General features: G+C 36.6%; 1 protein-coding gene across 4 annotated transcripts; it reads left to right on the forward strand.

Moving 5' to 3' along the window:
• Positions 1–4698: 4698 nt before the first annotated feature.
• On the forward strand, positions 4699–15860 carry MTRF1L (mitochondrial translational release factor 1 like). Of its 4 annotated transcripts, XM_036769269.1 has the most exons (7): positions 4699–4966; positions 6498–6577; positions 8376–8559; positions 9241–9404; positions 10584–10701; positions 13843–13979; positions 15327–15860. In XM_036769269.1, the coding sequence occupies exons 1-7, from the start codon at positions 4699–4701 to the stop codon at positions 15525–15527; spliced, it is 1152 nt and encodes a 383-aa protein (XP_036625164.1). In that variant the 3' UTR covers positions 15528–15860. The 4 variants fall into 4 exon arrangements, with proteins under 4 accessions (XP_036625164.1, XP_036625167.1, XP_036625166.1 ...); XM_036769270.1 differs by lacking the exon at positions 4699–4966 and having other exon boundaries at positions 6569–6595; positions 8401–8559; XM_036769272.1 differs by lacking the exons at positions 8376–8559; positions 10584–10701; positions 13843–13979; positions 15327–15860 and having other exon boundaries at positions 9241–9274.
• The last annotated feature ends 1499 nt before the right edge of the window (positions 15861–17359 follow it).

The following is a 17359-nucleotide window of genomic DNA, read 5'->3' on the forward strand; positions in this document are numbered from 1 at the left end:
AGAAATGTGCATTTAAAAAAAATAACACCTGTACTTAAAATGTGTGGCAAAAAAAAAGGTGCTTCTTTCAAAATATATCAATAAGGCTTTCCCATGACTACTCTTGTTTAAATCTGTGTGTTTTCAGTCTACAACAAGGCAAAAAACTCATAATTCATGGAAATATTTTTTTATTTCATGGACCAGCCTATTAGACACTTAGAAGGAGGCGTAAAGGTAATAGAAATGTTTGCTATGGAAATAGAAAATGGCACAAAGTAAACAGCATACTTTTCTTTTAAAAAGCAAAAGGAGAAACTAGTTTAAAATCCTTTCCCTAAAGCCCAGTGCCTGGAGTATAGAAAGCACTTAATAAATACTTGTTGATTGATATAAAAATCATAATCTAAATAGGAAAAGGGTAAGCATCCAGAATTTTAACTAGAAAATTACTGAGTTAAAACTAAAAGTATTTTTAAGTTGGAACTTTAAGGAGTTTGACAGTTGTACATATTATTAGAAGATTATCCAAAAGGCAATAATGGAAGAATAGTTAAGATATTTAGTACTAATTTGTGATAAATGTTGGAAAACATCTAAATTCTTTATCACAATATTCACAAGTTGATGTTTAACAAATGAATATAATATGCTAAATGGAATATACCGAAATTCAGTGAGATCTTACAAAGTGAAGAATATAACTGATACCTAAAATAAAGTTTCACCAAGAATGTTCAGATAATTGATATGAAAGTGTTTTTGTTGTTGCTCTAATTGTCTGAATAATTACCTTTACTTTACACTTTATTTAGGTACTAATTACCTGGACTTAACCCTCATCTTTTAGAATTCCCCTGGACTTTAGTTCATTTCTATGGAATTAAAGTTGATGATACTACCCTTTTTGTTGGATGGTGTTCTATTTTGCCCTTCACTGAATAATGAAATTCATGTATGTTTTAATTTTCAACTGTGGCTTTTACTCACTTGTCACAATTTTAAAATTACTTATGTGTAATTCTAGGCTATCTGATCAATTTTAACAAATGTTAATGAAAACTCCAAAGCATATGGTCTTGTAAAATTAATATTTAACATTTGTATAATTTTTAAAAATTCCCATTCTCATCATCTGTCTATATTTTGATGGATTTCACTGGCAGTTATCAGTGGACCATTAAGAAGTTTTGAATGCATGAATACAATTTAATAGGCAGCACTCTAGGCTCTTTTTCAAGGCCAGATGAACCGTAGGGACTCTATACTGACCAGATTTTTTTTTAATGTAACAGAATTTGAGCATGAAATTAATGTGAAAAATTCTAAATCTTGTTCAAAAACTATTTTCCTTTGAGTTTTCAAAGTGAAAAGAAAGCCTACTAATGTTTTCCTTTTTGACTATATTGTGGAAACATAGATGATATTGTAAAATGCATATGCATTACATTGATTTTATTAAAAGATTTTGAAATGATAAGGAATTTGATAATGTATCCTTGGAGAATTTACTGTTTTCCCATTGGTGTTGCAATTTAGTAGTAAAAAGTACACTTGATGAATTGTTACTTAATTACTATATGCATCTGAGGGGGGAAAAAAGGAATGGCTGATTGGATTCTTTTCAATGGTTGTATTATAAGGTTATTGCTTACTACAATTTTGCACCTTTTATAATATAATAAAGTATATTCTTTAAATGACTTTTGTTTTGAGAGTTCAGCTGAGAGTCTTACGTGTAGTTAAAATCATAATCACCAATACAGATATTATGGTCAAAGACACCCCAAAGATTAGAGGATGGACATCTAAACTATCTATAATAGACTCTTGGGGTATAAGACAGGTTACTAAGGAGAAGACGATTTCCAGTTTTACTGAGCCCCTTTTCCCCCAAAAAAGAGGAAGTGAGTTTAATATACAACCTTAAAATGCAAAGACCTAATGAGATTTAAAAAAAAACTCTACTCATACAATATAAAAACTTTTAAGTAACTAGATGAATAATTCAAGCATCAAAAACTATTTTAAATTTATTTTTAGTTTTCACATTCAGTCCCACAAACTTTTGAGTCTTAAATTTTCTCCACATCCCTTCCCTTCCCCCTCCACAAGTTGGCAAGCAATCTGATATAGGCTCTACATATATATTCATATTAAACATATTTTCACATTAGTCATGTTGTAAAGAAGAATTAGAACTAATGGGATGAACAAGAAAGAAGAAACAACAAAAAAAGAGCAAATAGTATGCTTTTATCTGCATTCAGACTCCCTAGTTCTTTGTGGAGAGCACTTTCCATCACGAGCCTTTAGGTGTTGTTTTAGAACCTTGCATTGTTGAGAAGAGCTAAGTCTATCAAAGTTAGTCATCACACAAAGTGGCTCTCTCTGTGTACAATGTTCTCCTGGTTCTGCTCTCCTCACTCAGCTTCAGTTTATGTATGTCTTTCCAGGTTTTTCTGAAGCCCATCTGCTCTTCATTTCTTATAGCACAATAGTATTCCATTACATTCATATACCACAACTTGTTCAGCCATTCCCCAATTGATGGGCATCCCCTCAATTTCCAGTTCTTGGCCACCACAAAAAAAAAGCTGTTATACTTTTGTACACGTGGATTCTTTTCCCATTTGTATGATCTCTTTGGGGTACAGCCCTAGAAGTGATATTGCTGGGTCAAAGGGAATGAACATTTTTATAGCCCTTCGGGCATAGTTCCAAATTGCTCTCCAAAATGGTTGGATCGATCAGTTCACAACACCACCAAAAGGCATTAGTGTTCCAATTTTCACACATCTCCTGTTTTCCTGTTTTGTCATTTTAGCCAATATGATAGGTGTGATGTGGTACCTCAGAGTTGTTTTGATTTGCATTTCTCTAATCAATAATGATTTAGAGCATTTTTTCATATGACTATAGATAGATTTAATTTCTTCATCTGAAAACTGCCTGATCAAATCCTTTAACCATTTTTCAATTTGGGAATGACCTGTAGTCTCATAAATTTGACTCAGTTCTCTATATATTTTAGAAATGAGGCCTTTATCAGAGACACTGGTTGTAAAAATTCTTTCCCAGTTTTCTGCTTCCCTCCTAATCTTGGTTGCATTGGCTTTGTACAAAAACTTTCAATTTAATGTAATCAAAATTAACTATTTAGTATTTCACAATGAAAAACTATGTTTTATTAATCAACTGGATATCAGACTGGAATTATCTGGCCTGGATTTTCCATTGCATTTTGTAGACTGAAATGGGGGAAGGAAAGTGTGAGTCAAGAACAAAGGTTGTGATATCTCTCAGGAATTATTTGAAATGAACTAGACATTCTCCAGAATGGTTTTGATTCTGAGTTAAGGTTCCTTTGACTCTTATATCTCTTACATATGATTTTTTATTTTTATCATTATTTACAGATATTGTTTTGAAGTTTCAAATATGCAGCATTCTGAGCACAGGCCACTTAGTTCTCATGAGTGGTGTTCAACTGACTGATGAGTTGGGTAGTGGCAAGAGTCTCAAGAACATTTTGTCTTACTTCCCCCGTGATCCGCGAGCTTACTTGGAACGTTTCTGAAATCCTCAAGAGTGTGTGCATTGGTATATGCATGCATGTATGTGTTCAGGAACAGAAAAATAGAGAAAGGACAGCTAAGAAAGCAATTTTATTAAAACGGTAGACATCTGGCGGTATCTGTTGCCACAACCGAACTGTTAACAGCATCAACGCTGCAAAAAAAGAAAAAAAAAAAAGGGAAATCTGTTACAGGGGGAAGGTGCAACCTGAGGGTAGGAATGGGGGTGTAACTAAGGGTTGCCAGAGAACTCTTAAGGAACTCAAGTTGGATTGGAAGAATAATTTTGAAGGAACTAGATGTCATAATAGCACTTTCATAGTTGTTTTATAAGATGAAGAATAAGAATACCTTCCCCACCAGTTTTCCACATAAATTGCATGGAAATGGCACACACACGGAAAGGGCAAAGAAGGAATGAAACAAGAAAAAAAAATATCATTGTTAGGGAAGGAAGAAAGATGGAGATTGTAATGAGGACTCCGCAGCAGGGATTACTGTAGAGATAATAGTTACTAAGGACATGCCCGCCCCGCATATCTAAGGGGAATAAACTAGTGACTTCCCCCGCACGAAAACAAGCCCGTAAGAGGTTCTGGGACTGGTTCAAACACAAAGCTTGGGAAAGAAGCCGTTTTACTTCTCTACCGCCTCCCTTTGTTTCAACGCCCTCCTCTGGAAATGTAGGGCTAGTCTCTTCCTGGAGCCAGCCCAAGAGATGTTTAAATGATGCTGCCCGCCGCCCAGGGTTGGTCCACCGCCTGGACAAAAGAGCACACACTTCGGAGGCGGTCCCTCAGTTTTCCTTGCCCAGCTGTTATATGAGACCAGACAACTTTCCACGTGTTGCTTGAACACGCCTTCTGTCAAAATCAGCTGCAACTTTTGACCACGCCCCCGTCTGCCAGAGAGAGCCAATCGAATCACCCCAGCTTCTTGACAGCTTCCTTCCCGGCTCCAGGCGGGGAGGGATGAAAAGAGCCCTTTAAACCACGTGGATCTGCGGTGCCCGGGTCAGACCTCCGCGAGTTCGTTCAGCTGGCGCTAGCGCTGGCGCTCCGCCTCTTCTCGCGGTATTTGACGAATGCCCCGGGATTTCTGTCTCGAAGATTCTGTTTCCGGTCTGGCTATTAGCGCAGTTATGTGGACGTCGCTGCTGTTCCGAACCGCTCGGTACTTGTGGCCCCGTGGAGCCCTAGTTAGGCTTCCTCGCCGGCCCGTGAGCTCTAGCAGCCCCCAGCTGGAGGAGCTCTTCGCCGACGGTGGGGCCATGAGGAGTTTCCTCGAACGCCTGGCGGGACCTGGGGTTCAGGCCCTGTCCCTAGTCCAGGGTCCGGAGTTGGCGATGGCGGCCCAGAAACTGAGGGAGAAGGAGCAGGAGCTGCGGGAGACGGAGCGGCTGCTAGAGGGTGAGGGCGCGGGAAGACGGGAGCGGTGCTGCGGCTAGGGCCGGTCCGGGCCCCGGAAGTGTTTCTAGGGGGATCATCTCTTTAAACTGCTCGTCCTGGTAAAGTCGGAAGGATGGAGATGCCTCATGGCTCGTTGTTGGCTCGAATTGAAGGTTAACTCCTTCGTCTGTATCCGAGAGTCCTCTCCTCCCTTTCATCTAGACATCATTTGCAAATCTTTCATTTTATTTAAAAATACATTTATTAATGCCTGTTGCTATTACATCATAGTCATTTTAGCCCTATTCGCATTGAACCGCCTCTTGGGGCAAGGAAGACGTAACTAAGCAAAAATAATAGGATGACAACGACTGGCTTCATATATAGCATTTCAGCGTAGTAGCCCCCTTCCCCCTTTTTCCTTCTCTCGTTTCCTTAGCCTTTCCACCGATCTCTGCTGACCCTGCTCCATACGCCAGCCATTCCCACTTTTTTCCATTCTAGATTTCGCTCACGTCCTTTCCCTTAGATTTCCATCACCACCTCCGCCTATCCAAATACTACGAACCTATAAGGCGTTGACTGAAGTGCTTCCTCTTCTGTGGCTTGCTTAGGGCCTGGAGCCGAACACATTTTCTTTTTCCTCCGAACTTTAGCACTTTTACCGAGCTCATAGCATGTATAACTGATAACATGATAGTATATTCTAAACCTTGAAGGCAGTGTTTTGCTATGCATGTCTTACTTTTTGCTTTACCCATGACTGCTTTTCATTTTACAAAATGAGGGTCACCAGACTCTTATCATGCTTCCAACTGACCACAACCAGTTCCCTGTCCCTAGAAAAAACAAACTTGTTAACAGATGTACAGTAAATGAAATCAGTGCAATTACTGGTACCATGATGAAAAATTTTGACTTTCCTCATGAAGTACTTTAAGGAGTATAGCTTGATACTTTTTTTATTTTTCTTGGTGTTTTTTTTTGTTTGTTAGGCTGGCTAATATGGGAAATGTTTTGCATGACTTAACATGTATAGTCATTATAATTACATATCTTCCCCGTGGGTGGGGGAGGAGAGGAAATTTGGAATTCAAAATCTAAAAAAAAATGTTAAAATTTACATGTAATTGGAAAGTATTTAACGAAAGAAGTAAAAATACATTTTTTAAAGGAAGTATGCCTTGATACACTTTTAAGTAGTCAGATAAAGCGGATCTCCGATTATCTGAAAATTTTAGTTTCATTCTAATTCTTCAATTACCTAGTGAATTCAGTAATGAAAATGAAGCCACAATCACTTTGAAGGGTGTTTTTAGATAATAAAAACAGCTAGGCATGATTTTTGAGGGGATTATCTATAGAGGCTGCTAATATTTAATTGGTGTTCTCTAATATAAATATCTACAAGCATATTGGAAAGTTAATTTAGAATTTGCTGGAAAAGAAATATTAATAAAAGGGTACATTTTTTCTACACAAAATTTTAACTATTTTCTTAAAACTTATTACTTAAAATTAACTGCATAAATTCAAATCTTTGCTTTCCTAGATGAGAATGAAGACCTAAGGAAACTTGCAGAAAATGAAATAATCTCTTGTCAGAAAGAATTAACTAAATTGAAGCAAAAGGTATTGTACCTTTGAAAAGTAAGTGATGTATTAGGAAAAACTATTTTGGGGCTTTTTTCACTGCCTGTCCTGGAAGGGAAGTTTCATAACTATATGAGTCACATGGATTAAATATTATAGTGATCCTGGCTTATAACTTTCCTGAAGTTTCAGTGATATTTAGAAGAGTTTGTGATTACATCAATGTAAGGAACTACCTAGTGGAAATTATATCCTATCCCTATCTTTTCCTGTGGACTCTTGCCCATTTCCTGTGAATCCTACAGAGGGGTTGCAACCATTTTGGGGGATTTCCTTTAGATTTCTTGACATTGCATAGATACTAGTAAAGCAGATGTACAAGCTTTAAAATCAAGCTAACAAATGTTTAAGCACATGCTATATTCTAGGCACTGTGCTAAATATTGGGTATACAAAGAAAGACAAAAACCACACTGCCTACTCTCAAGGAGCTCAAATCTTAAAAGAGGAGACAACCACACAAATAAGATTTTTTGTGTGCGTGTGTGTGTGTATATATATATATACACACACATATGAGAGAAGGATATATAGAAGATAATCTCAGAGGGAAGGCACTAATATGAAAGAGGACCAGGGGAGGTTTTGGTGGTTTTTTTTTTTTGTTTTGTTTTTTTTCAGCAGCTGGGACTTGAAGAAAACTTTCTCACTGTGTAACCTGTCCACCTTCTTTTCACTTTTATAACTAATGATATTACATTGGTTCTCCCTTATAATTTTTGTGTGTGTGTGTGTGTGTGTATACATATATATGTAGACACACACTGCAACTTGTTCTCATCTACCATGTGCTTCTCTTGCATTTTGGTTGACTCACAAATTTAATTCTATAGAGACGGTATTATCTGACTCTCAGCTATATAGCATCACCAGAAAAATACCGGTATTACAAAGATGGGCCTTTATCTCAGGGAGAAGTTTGGGTATTAATAAAACCACTGTATGATTTCCCAGTGGTAATTCAACTGCCTTTCTCCTCCTTTTCAATCTTGGGTCCAGTTTACTGTCTAAGTACAGTGATTATCCATGGTATGTGTACTAAGTAAGGCACTGGCTCTGGGCTGTCCAATTGTATATTATAGCCTGGACAATAGGCATTTTTAAAAATAAATTTTTATTCGCAGAAAGAGGGAAAAGAAGGAAAAGAAACTCTGCAAAACTAGCACATTCTGAAAATATAAGCACTGTTCCATACCCAGGGAACTCCTAACCCTGAATAGGAGCTCAGAACCCTGAACCTTAGAGCCCTGGGAATTACAGACTACTGTTGCTGGAACATAGAACTAATTGTGACATCGAAAATCAAGTGCTTTCTGCTATGCCATATTGCTTCTCAGTGGAATAATTTGCAGTTGTTTGTAAACATCGTTAAGAGTGTGTGTGTGTGTGTGTGTTCAGTTACAATAAAAATTTTAGGACCGGGGCTATGCTTTTTTTGTCTTTTGTATGCTACCTCTATGGTACATAGTGTAATGCTCTCTCCACATAGAATGCTTCATAAATGCTTGTCGACTGAATGGAAAAGCAGTTTGAACACCTATAAAGAAACACATAAATACTTATTCTTATAGATATTACAGTTGCAACATCAACACATTAGTAATAGATAATTTTAATTGCTAAGAGTCATGTTGTATTGTTAGTCATATTGAGATATGTATCTGGAACAGCACTGGTAAATTTTAATAACTCAAATTGTCCATGTCTGCCAATAGCCCCATTGATCAATTTTTAAAATACTTGTCTTAAATATGAGGGTTGGCATTTGTTTTTACAGATAATCTTACTCTTGATTCCCTCAGAAGAAACAGATGAGAATGACTTAATCTTGGAATTAACTGCTGGAGTTGGGGGTCAGGAAGCTATGTTGTTTACTGCAGAGATGTTCGATATGTACCAGCGATATGCCTCATATAAAAAATGGCATTTTGAAATACTGGAATACTTTCCTAGTGAAATAGGTCAGTAATACTGTATCATTCACTTGGAATTTAGTAGGTTGATTTCATTGTCCTAGTAAAGAGCATGACTTGGAACTATTTTGGGGTTCAAATCCTGTCTCTGAAACTAGCTGTGAGAGTGGCAAGTCTCTCCTGGCCTCAGTTTGTTCACCTTTAAAATAAGAATGATACTTATACTACCTACTTCACAGAGTTCTTGTGAGGAGAGAACTTTTTTTGAAGTGCTATAAAAATGTAAATTGTTATTCTTAAGAATAGATTTTGGAGAGAAGGAACAAAAATGTACATACATGTTTTTAGCTGTTTACAAATTATAGAAAAATTACCAATGTGCAACACTGATAAAACACAAGTCCACTTCCTCCCTGCCTCAAAAAAGGAGGGGGGGGCAGGGAGCATGTTATTTATGTTTTTATGTCCCCCTATACCTAATATGGCGCATTGTACAAAATAACTTCTAATCATTATGTCTGATGAAACATATTCTTATACTTAGAACATGTTGAGATAATATTACTGATGAGCTGAGGAAATAGATTATAAACTAATAGTTATTTACAAAATTTGAATGCTCACTTTCTTTTTGTTTCTGTGTAAATTATATTTCAAGACAGTGGAAGTTATAGTAGTCTTTGTAAATGGCAGTAATGAATACAAATTGTGCTTCTCTGTTTTGGTAAGGTGGCCTAAGACATGCATCTGCCAGCATTGGGGGACCAGAAGCTTATAGGCACATGAAGTTTGAAGGAGGTGTACATCGAGTGCAACGAGTGCCAAAGACAGAAAAGCAAGGCCGGATGCACACCAGCACAATGACTGTAGCAGTATTGCCCCAGCCTACTGAAGTAAGCAGCAGTATTTCCAGTTATTCTTGAAACCATTCTATGCTTTCTTTTTTTATTATAAATTTAATTGGTTTTGAGAACCCATGATTTCACTTTGGGTTGTAAGGAAGGGGAAATGATAATTTCCCTGTGCACCTCTTATCCTTATGTAATTTGTGAATTATACACATATTTTTCCTGAGGTCCTTGTTGTAGCACCACCTTTATTGGTGAGAGGACTTTATATCCTTTTAGAATTTTGAAAACTAAACTACCTTCCATGGGGTGAATTCTGCTCTATTGCAAGTACAATATGACCGATTCTAGCATATTAACTATATAAATAGAATACTGCTTTGACAAGTTAAAATATTCATGATATGTCTAAAACCCATTAAAATAAAAACCCAATTCTGAAGGCCTAGGACAAATACATGCTATTTTTTTTACTATTCACATTTTATATATTCACATAAATTCTTCAGGTTACACTATATTTCCTGAAAATAACAAATTAGTTGAGGAATGTTTCTAAGAGGGGATATAGTGTAGGTTCCTAAACAGTGATCATAGACTTATAGCTGAAAGGGACCTGAGAGGCCATTTAGATGAGTGGTGTCAAACTCAAATAGAAATGGGGGCCACTAAACCATACACAATGACCTCTGTAGGCTGCATATATTGACTTAGAAAATAATATATTAACGTTATTGTTTTTATCTTATTTTTATTTTTTTTTTTGGTTAAATATTTACCAATTACATTTTAATTTGGTAAAGGCTGCTCTTCTGGTATAGTCCAGCCCTGTCATTTTACAGGTTAGAAAACAGATCCCAGACCAGCCTCAAGAATTTACCCATTTCAGTCCTTATTTATCTTGGATATTGAATTCTGAGATAGTCCATAAAAGTGATTTTAGCCAATAAGTTCAATTTAATCTCCTATCTTGAAGTAGAACTTTGCTAATTTCCAAGAAATCCCTATTTTGAGGATTAAAAAATATTGAACAAAATTCTGAATGGCATTCTTTGTTACCTCTTTTTGATCCAAATAAGTGTCTGTCCTTTGATGCCTATAAGAGACTGTTAGATGCATTACAGGTTGATATGATTCTCAGCTTTATGCAAATAATCATAGACAAACATATGTATGTATTTGTGTATGAAATGATTTTTAATCCTATTTCTTTTTCTCATGTAGATTAACCTGGTAATCAATCCTAGAGATTTACGCATTGAAACTAAGCGAGCTAGTGGAGCCGGGGGTCAGCACGTAAATACTACTGACAGTGCTGTCCGAATAGTTCATCTTCCAACAGGTATTTCTTGATTTTCTAAGATAGAAGTTGAAGGGACCTATATAAGCTCAACTGAGTGTCATAATGTGGTAATTTTTCCTATAATAAAATAGATATCTAGTTATTGGTATAAAAAATTATTGAAGAGCCTTTGAATATTTAAGGACATATTAATTTATAGATAGACCTACTGTATATCCCTTGGCTTTGAAACTCGTCCTCATGGCAGACTCAAGGCTAGTACTGTAAGTTTAAGGGACGGCTCATCTGCAAGTGCCTTGTCCCTGTTATTAATAAGACCTTAAAAGTGGCTTTCCATGATCTCTTTTAAGGGGGTTTGAGGGCCCTGTTCTAATTTCTGAAGCTTTTGCCTGATGTCTGGAGCCAATTGAGAAATAAAATGCATGGTTAAAACTGTGGTTCCTGTAGGAGATTCAGGATTCAAGTCAGTATACTTTCTTAGAGCCTCTCCCAGCCTATTCCTAAAGAGGGCAGGGTTCTCATCTGGCCTTGTGTGATTTCTTTTAATTTGTCATAGCTCACTTGTTTCTTTAGGTCACTTTTCATGCCTTCTAGGAGGCAGGTGATCATACAGTCCCTTCTCTCCTGATCCACATCATCAAGATAATCCCAGGAGGGACCAGCAGGAGGGATGGCAACTGCCCCAGGTGGATAATGGGGGACAGCTGCAGACCTGGCTGAGTATTTCTGTGCATAGTCCCAAATCATCCTCTTTTTCTTGATGGAAGATGAGGTAGAAATAATAAGATTATTGTTGCCCCAGATTAGGTCAAAGTGAAAGAAAAAGGGAGTGAAATTCTTTTATAAATTTGGTGGGGTACCCTGAGTAGCTACCCAATTTCCCTTTAATTTGGGCTAGGTCAGACATTGAAAAAGAAACATGAACTCATGTGTTACCCCCTCTGGGACCAGCTTTTGCTTGAAAGTCCAACTGACATAAGTCAAGCAATCAAGAAGTACTTATTAAGGACTAGGTGCTAATGATACAAGAGAAAAAAATATTCCTTGCCTCAAGGACCTTATATTCTATTGAGGGTGGCAACATGTATGTATGCAATTATATGTAAAATAAACACAAGGTACATTTTGCACCAGTATTTAATTAAGGTTTCCTTCATGCCTCTTGCATCCAGATCAAATCCTATATTTGACTAAAGTATTAAATTTTTTTAATTTAACTATTAATCTTATTAGTACTATTAAACATATTAGTTAAGACCCCTCTGACACCTCCAACCCCCCCCCCACACCCCAAGGGAAAAAACAAACAAGCAAATGCTTTATAAAGTTAACTTCTAAAGTCCTCTAGCAGTGGCGGAGAAATTTGAGAAAGAACCTTACTACTGCTGCAGAATAGTGCCCATTGCCCACCCTGAGGAAGTAACACCACCCCGTGATTCCTTTCCCTCTCAGTAAATTTTAGGTGTACATGACACAAAAGCTGCAACTGAACTTGTCTATTTACAAGCCTGGGTAATTGAATAGGCAATGTCTATTTTTGGTGGGTAGAAAACACCTTTATGTTCAAGCATTTGAAAGGTATAGAGTATACAAGATCCCACTACTGTACTTAATATTTGACTCTAAAACTGCATGTGATTCAGTACAACAAGATGTAGTCTTAGAGGCTCTCTTCTAACAGTTATCTTCTGTGCACATATAGATTATACAAAATGTTTTGATAAACAGAGATAACTGATAGCCCACTGATTATTAGTATCAGATTAGACCTAGAATGAGAAGACAAATGCTTTCCAAAGGTGTTTGTCATTTTATGGAGTAGGTATAGCAGGTCCAAATTAAAAAGAAATTCCTCATAAAGGGTGAGTTTTTTCAGATGCTTATTTTAAGATTGTGCTGATTGCAATATTGTGTTGATTTTGCCAAACCACAGAACTTTGCAGAGCCTTTGGAATACTATTAAAAATTATTTAAGAATTCATCCTGGGGCAGCTAGGTGGCGCAGTGAGTACAGCACTGGCCCTGGAGTCAGGAGGACCTGAGTTCAAATCCGACCTCAGACACTTGACACACGTACTAGCTGTGTGACCTTGGGCAAGTCACTTTACCCCAATTGCCCTACAAAAAACAAAAAACAAAAAAAAAAAAAAAGAATTCATCCTAACTATTCACACAAAAATAGCAAGATTATCTCGTGTCCAAACTCTAATATGCAGTTGGATAGACAACTGATTGAATGTATCTAACATACGTATCTAGGAAAAATAGTGCAAATGGACAGTGAGTTACGCCCACAAGTAAGAAAGAAGAAAGTGGGCTAGATTGAATTTGGGAAAATGCATAGCACTTTGCTATTTTTTGAACAGGCTGCTCATCAAATGACTCCAGGAATTTTTTCTGGCCATCTCCCATCCCTGGAACTCTGTCCCTTATCTCTACCTCCGAACTTCCCTGGCTTCCATCTTTATCAAGAAGCCTTTCTCAGTTCTCCTCCTTAGTTTTTTCCCCAGGGATCATTTTCAGGTTATTCTCCATATACATTTTTTTACATAGCTGTTTGCATGTTTGTCTTCTGGATTAAAACTGAACTTCTTGAAAGCGGGAACTGTTGTTTCCTTTCTTTGTATCCCCAGGGCTTAACACTTTGCCTGACAAATAGTATGTACTTAATAATACTTGTTTCACTGACTGACTCTCCTCTGAAAACTTTTTGAGGAGGAAGTCAGTGTGATTGGATAGCAATCTATACATCTGGAGGGAAGTTATCCATTTTGATGAGATCACATATGCAGCGAAGTGGACCTAGTACCTACCCTTTACTTTTGAGAATCATTGTTAATATTGAACAGTGCAACAAAGTTTTAAAGAAGAACCTCCAAAAGAAAACCTAATTTTAAAGATTAATGGTAGATGGCCAGGAGTGGGGGAAAATATATATCCTGTGTTACATGATTTATGCTTATTGTTTGATAAATAAAGCAGGAACATTTATTATGTAATTGGAACTTAAGAGGTGATTTGTGAGCCTTTGAAAAATTGTCATGCTTTTATAGTTTCATTTTTTACTAGAGCCATCTTTTTTTTTCTTATGAAATAGAAAAAGGAAGAGAAGGAAAAAAAGAAGCATAAAACATGAAGAAGGCTTTCTGTTAAAACTCTCATTCTCATAACACTCTTCAGGTGTTGCTACTGAATGCCAACAGGAGAGGTCTCAAATAAAAAATAAAGAAATGGCCATGAAAAAGTTACGGGCAAAACTATATAACATTCAGCTGGAAGAAGAGACTAACAAACGATATAATGCTAGAAAGATTCAGGTAAAATTTCTTTAATTATATACCAAAAATAAAGGGATCTAGAAGAAAATACAAAAATGAAAACATAGAAGCAATGAAAAAAGCTGTATTAATGCCATTTCAACCTCAAATGTGTTTAATAATTATATCTTCAGAATATGAAAGTTATTTAAATAGTTAAAGGACTAGACTCCAATTTCTTTGATAGTTTTTTACATCCTTCCTAAGGGCAATTTTAAATTCTTCTGAATACATGTCTTTAGCACTCAATGTCATGCTAGTTTCTAAGGGAGATAAAAGGTTTAGATGAAGCAGTCCTAGCCTACATTTAGTTTACAGTTTAGGAGGATGTGTGATGGGGCAGCTAAATGGCACACTGGATATAGAGCCAGGCCTGGAGGCAGGAAGACTCATCTTTCTGAGTTCAAATCTAGCCTCAGATACTTATTAGCTGTGTGACCCTGGGCAAGTCACTTAACCCTGTTTGCCTCAGTTTCCTCATCTGTAAAATGAGCTAGAGAAGGAGATGGCAAACTAGTATCTTTGCCAAGAAAACTACAAATGTGGTCATGAAGAGTTGAACACCAATGAAAATAACTGCACAGGATGTAATGACAAGCAAACACTAGTATTATAGATAATTTAATAGTACTAACAGATTAATAGATACATGCACTAAGAATCTTTCTTAGTAGATACGTCTCCTAAACTTTCTATCCCAAATTTATTTTTTTAGTAATATAGCACAGGTATTCCTCTCTTAAGGCCCCACCACCTCAGTTCCTCATCAAGGCAACAAAGCCTTGATGACAAGTTTTTGTTTTTTCCAAGATGGAAATTCTTCAAGTGTATGTAGGTCCAGTGACAAACTAGCATCCAAGGACCAACTAAGTTGAGAGATTCGTTGCTAGATGATGATTATTTTTGGCTACAACTCCAGAGTATGATTTACATTGGTGAAAAAGTACCCACATCAATGAAAGCACAGCTGTTTTGAAGCACTCAGGTTTTGTGGTTCTTTTGGGGGGTGGGGGGGGAGGCGGCGGCGGCGGCGGCAGGTTGTCCTGACTGGTTATTTAATTAGTTTCCTCTGGGTAAGGAAGCTATCTATCAATGCAGATCAGCATCTGCCTGCAATTTATAATCTTAGAGACATTTCTAAGGTACTAAGAGGTTGAGTGACTGCCCAGAGCCATATATCTAGCATGTATAAGAAGCCTCTCATCCACCATACCATGCTATCTAAATACTATTATAGGCATTAAATTATTAGTTAATATTTTAATCTAGTTTATGTTGCAGCCTGAGGAATAAGATATGATGAAATTAAACTATTTTATCTGTCTCTTGTAAACTTATCTTTTGTAGATTGGAACCAAAGGAAGATCAGAAAAAATAAGAACATACCATTTCCCACAAAATCGGGTTACAGATCACAGAATAAGCAAATCGCTGTATGACATCCAAAGTTTCATGCTAGGAGAATATCTATTAGATGAACTTGTACAGTCATTAAAGGAATATGCTGACTATGAATCTGTAACAGAAGTTATTTCAGAAAAATGTTAATTTGCCCCCCCAAAATCCTGTATTGTAGCTTAGCAAAATCAATTTCTGTCATCTTTCATGTACATAAGTCTAGTCCTTTTAAAAATGCCCACTTGAACACTATAAATATTCATTGATTTGTAAACATGTATCTGAACAGTCACAGAAGCCAGGGTAATTCCTGTTCCAGGGTTCTTAAATTGTTCCTTTTTTTAGTTATGTTGTGAAAAGGCAGATAGCTTTCCAGGCTTCTTGCATCCTAGTCCTCAAAAAATTTATTATGAATATGGTTGTAAATTTATTTGTTGTCCAAATAGATTACAATATTAAATATTAAATTATTAAAATATTAAATAAGTGCTTTAATATTGTCTTCTTTCCTGTGACTTTTTTACCTCATTGTAATCAAGTTAACATGTAAGCCTTTCTGTTTAATTTGTAGTATATTATGCAAAACCTATGAAAAATGTAAAAACTGAACTAATTAACTCCAACGTATAAAAATGAGAAAAATATGTGCTAATACAAATTGTCCTTAAACATGCTTTTTATGGTACATTTTTAAATACTATTTCTGCCCATGGAGTGGGTAGAAGGGGCCTGCTTTTTCGAACAGTTTTTCTTACCTTATCCCTTCATACCCCAGTATCATATTGGACCATCGTACCCTCCTTCAAACCATATCTGGGTCAGTTAACGTAGCCAGTGCATTTATTAAGCATTTATTATGTGCCAGGTGATAGGAATAAAAAAAAATTTTCTTAAGGCACAAGCAGTGCCTTCTTTCAAGCTCACATTCTAAATAGAGAGATGATGTATAAACAACTACATACACTCAAGATACGTATGGTTTAAGTAGAAGATAATCTCAGTTGCCCAGACTGACTCTGCACAAATAGCTGACTGCAGTTCTCTATTTGGTGCTAACCATTCTCATGGTGAAGTACCACAATGAGATCTTTATCACCTATCTAACCTCAACTGCTTCATCCTAATCTGCTGCCTCTGACAAATCAAGTGGAATAGCATTAATGGCTATAAACCAGGGGATTTAAACTTAGGAAACAAGTATACTGTGGCCATGAGTATTATAAATCATAATTCCATATTACCTTCAATATCATGACAGTTGAATGTATCTAGTTAAGGAGTCATAATCTTATATCCCTTAAGGAGATAAACCTTATGTAGTCTCTAGAGGTAAATTAAGTCAGTTCACAGATTAAACCATTTAGAGGGCTCACCATGGATTGATTTGAGAGGTGTATGCTGGATGTGGAGTGAGAGAATGTGGAAAATCACATTCTCTGGGCCTGTTTTTGCATCTGTAAAATGAGGTGACTGCACTAGATGGCTTCTAAAGTTTCTTCCAGTTACAAATCTGTGATCCTGTTATTCCTTCTTGGAAAGCTGTCTAGTTTATCAAATGGCCTTCCTAAAATGTGATGCCCAGAACTGAATGCCAATTGAGGGTTTAGAAGTTTCATTTTATTGAATTCAGGCTGATATTCTAGTCTGGGATATTTTGAGATCAGATCCTGACTCTCACCCAATATATTAGCTATCCCTCCCTGTAAGTTTTGTGTCATCTGCCAATCTGATAAGCACATCATAAGATGCAATCAAATCTGGGTTCTTAGGGTTATAAAAGTCAATATGAAGCCATGAGGTGGGCTTTTTTTTAATTAAGATTTTTTATTTTTAGTTTACAACACTCAGCTCTGCATGTTTTTGAGTTCCAGATTTTCTTCCCTTTCCCCCTCCCCTCCAAGACAGCATGGAATCCAATATATCTTCTACATATACCTTTGCATTAAACTCATTTACACAATAGTCAAGTTGGAAGAAGAATT

This window comes from Trichosurus vulpecula, chromosome 7 (assembly GCF_011100635.1).
Source record: "Trichosurus vulpecula isolate mTriVul1 chromosome 7, mTriVul1.pri, whole genome shotgun sequence".
Classification (NCBI taxonomy): domain Eukaryota; kingdom Metazoa; phylum Chordata; class Mammalia; order Diprotodontia; family Phalangeridae; genus Trichosurus; species Trichosurus vulpecula.

What these genes read in the sequence shown, in the direction of transcription:
- MTRF1L (XM_036769269.1), top strand. Translation starts at nt 4,699, where the DNA reads ATGTGGACGTCGCTGCTGTTCCGAACCGCTCGGTACTTGTGGCCCCGT. An exon ending in TATTGCCCCAGCCTACTGAA is followed by an intron (nt 9,405 to 10,583) that starts GTAAGCAGCAGT and finishes TTTCTCATGTAG; the next exon opens with ATTAACCTGGTAATCAATCC. An exon ending in AATAGTTCATCTTCCAACAG is followed by an intron (nt 10,702 to 13,842) that starts GTATTTCTTGAT and finishes AACACTCTTCAG; the next exon opens with GTGTTGCTACTGAATGCCAA.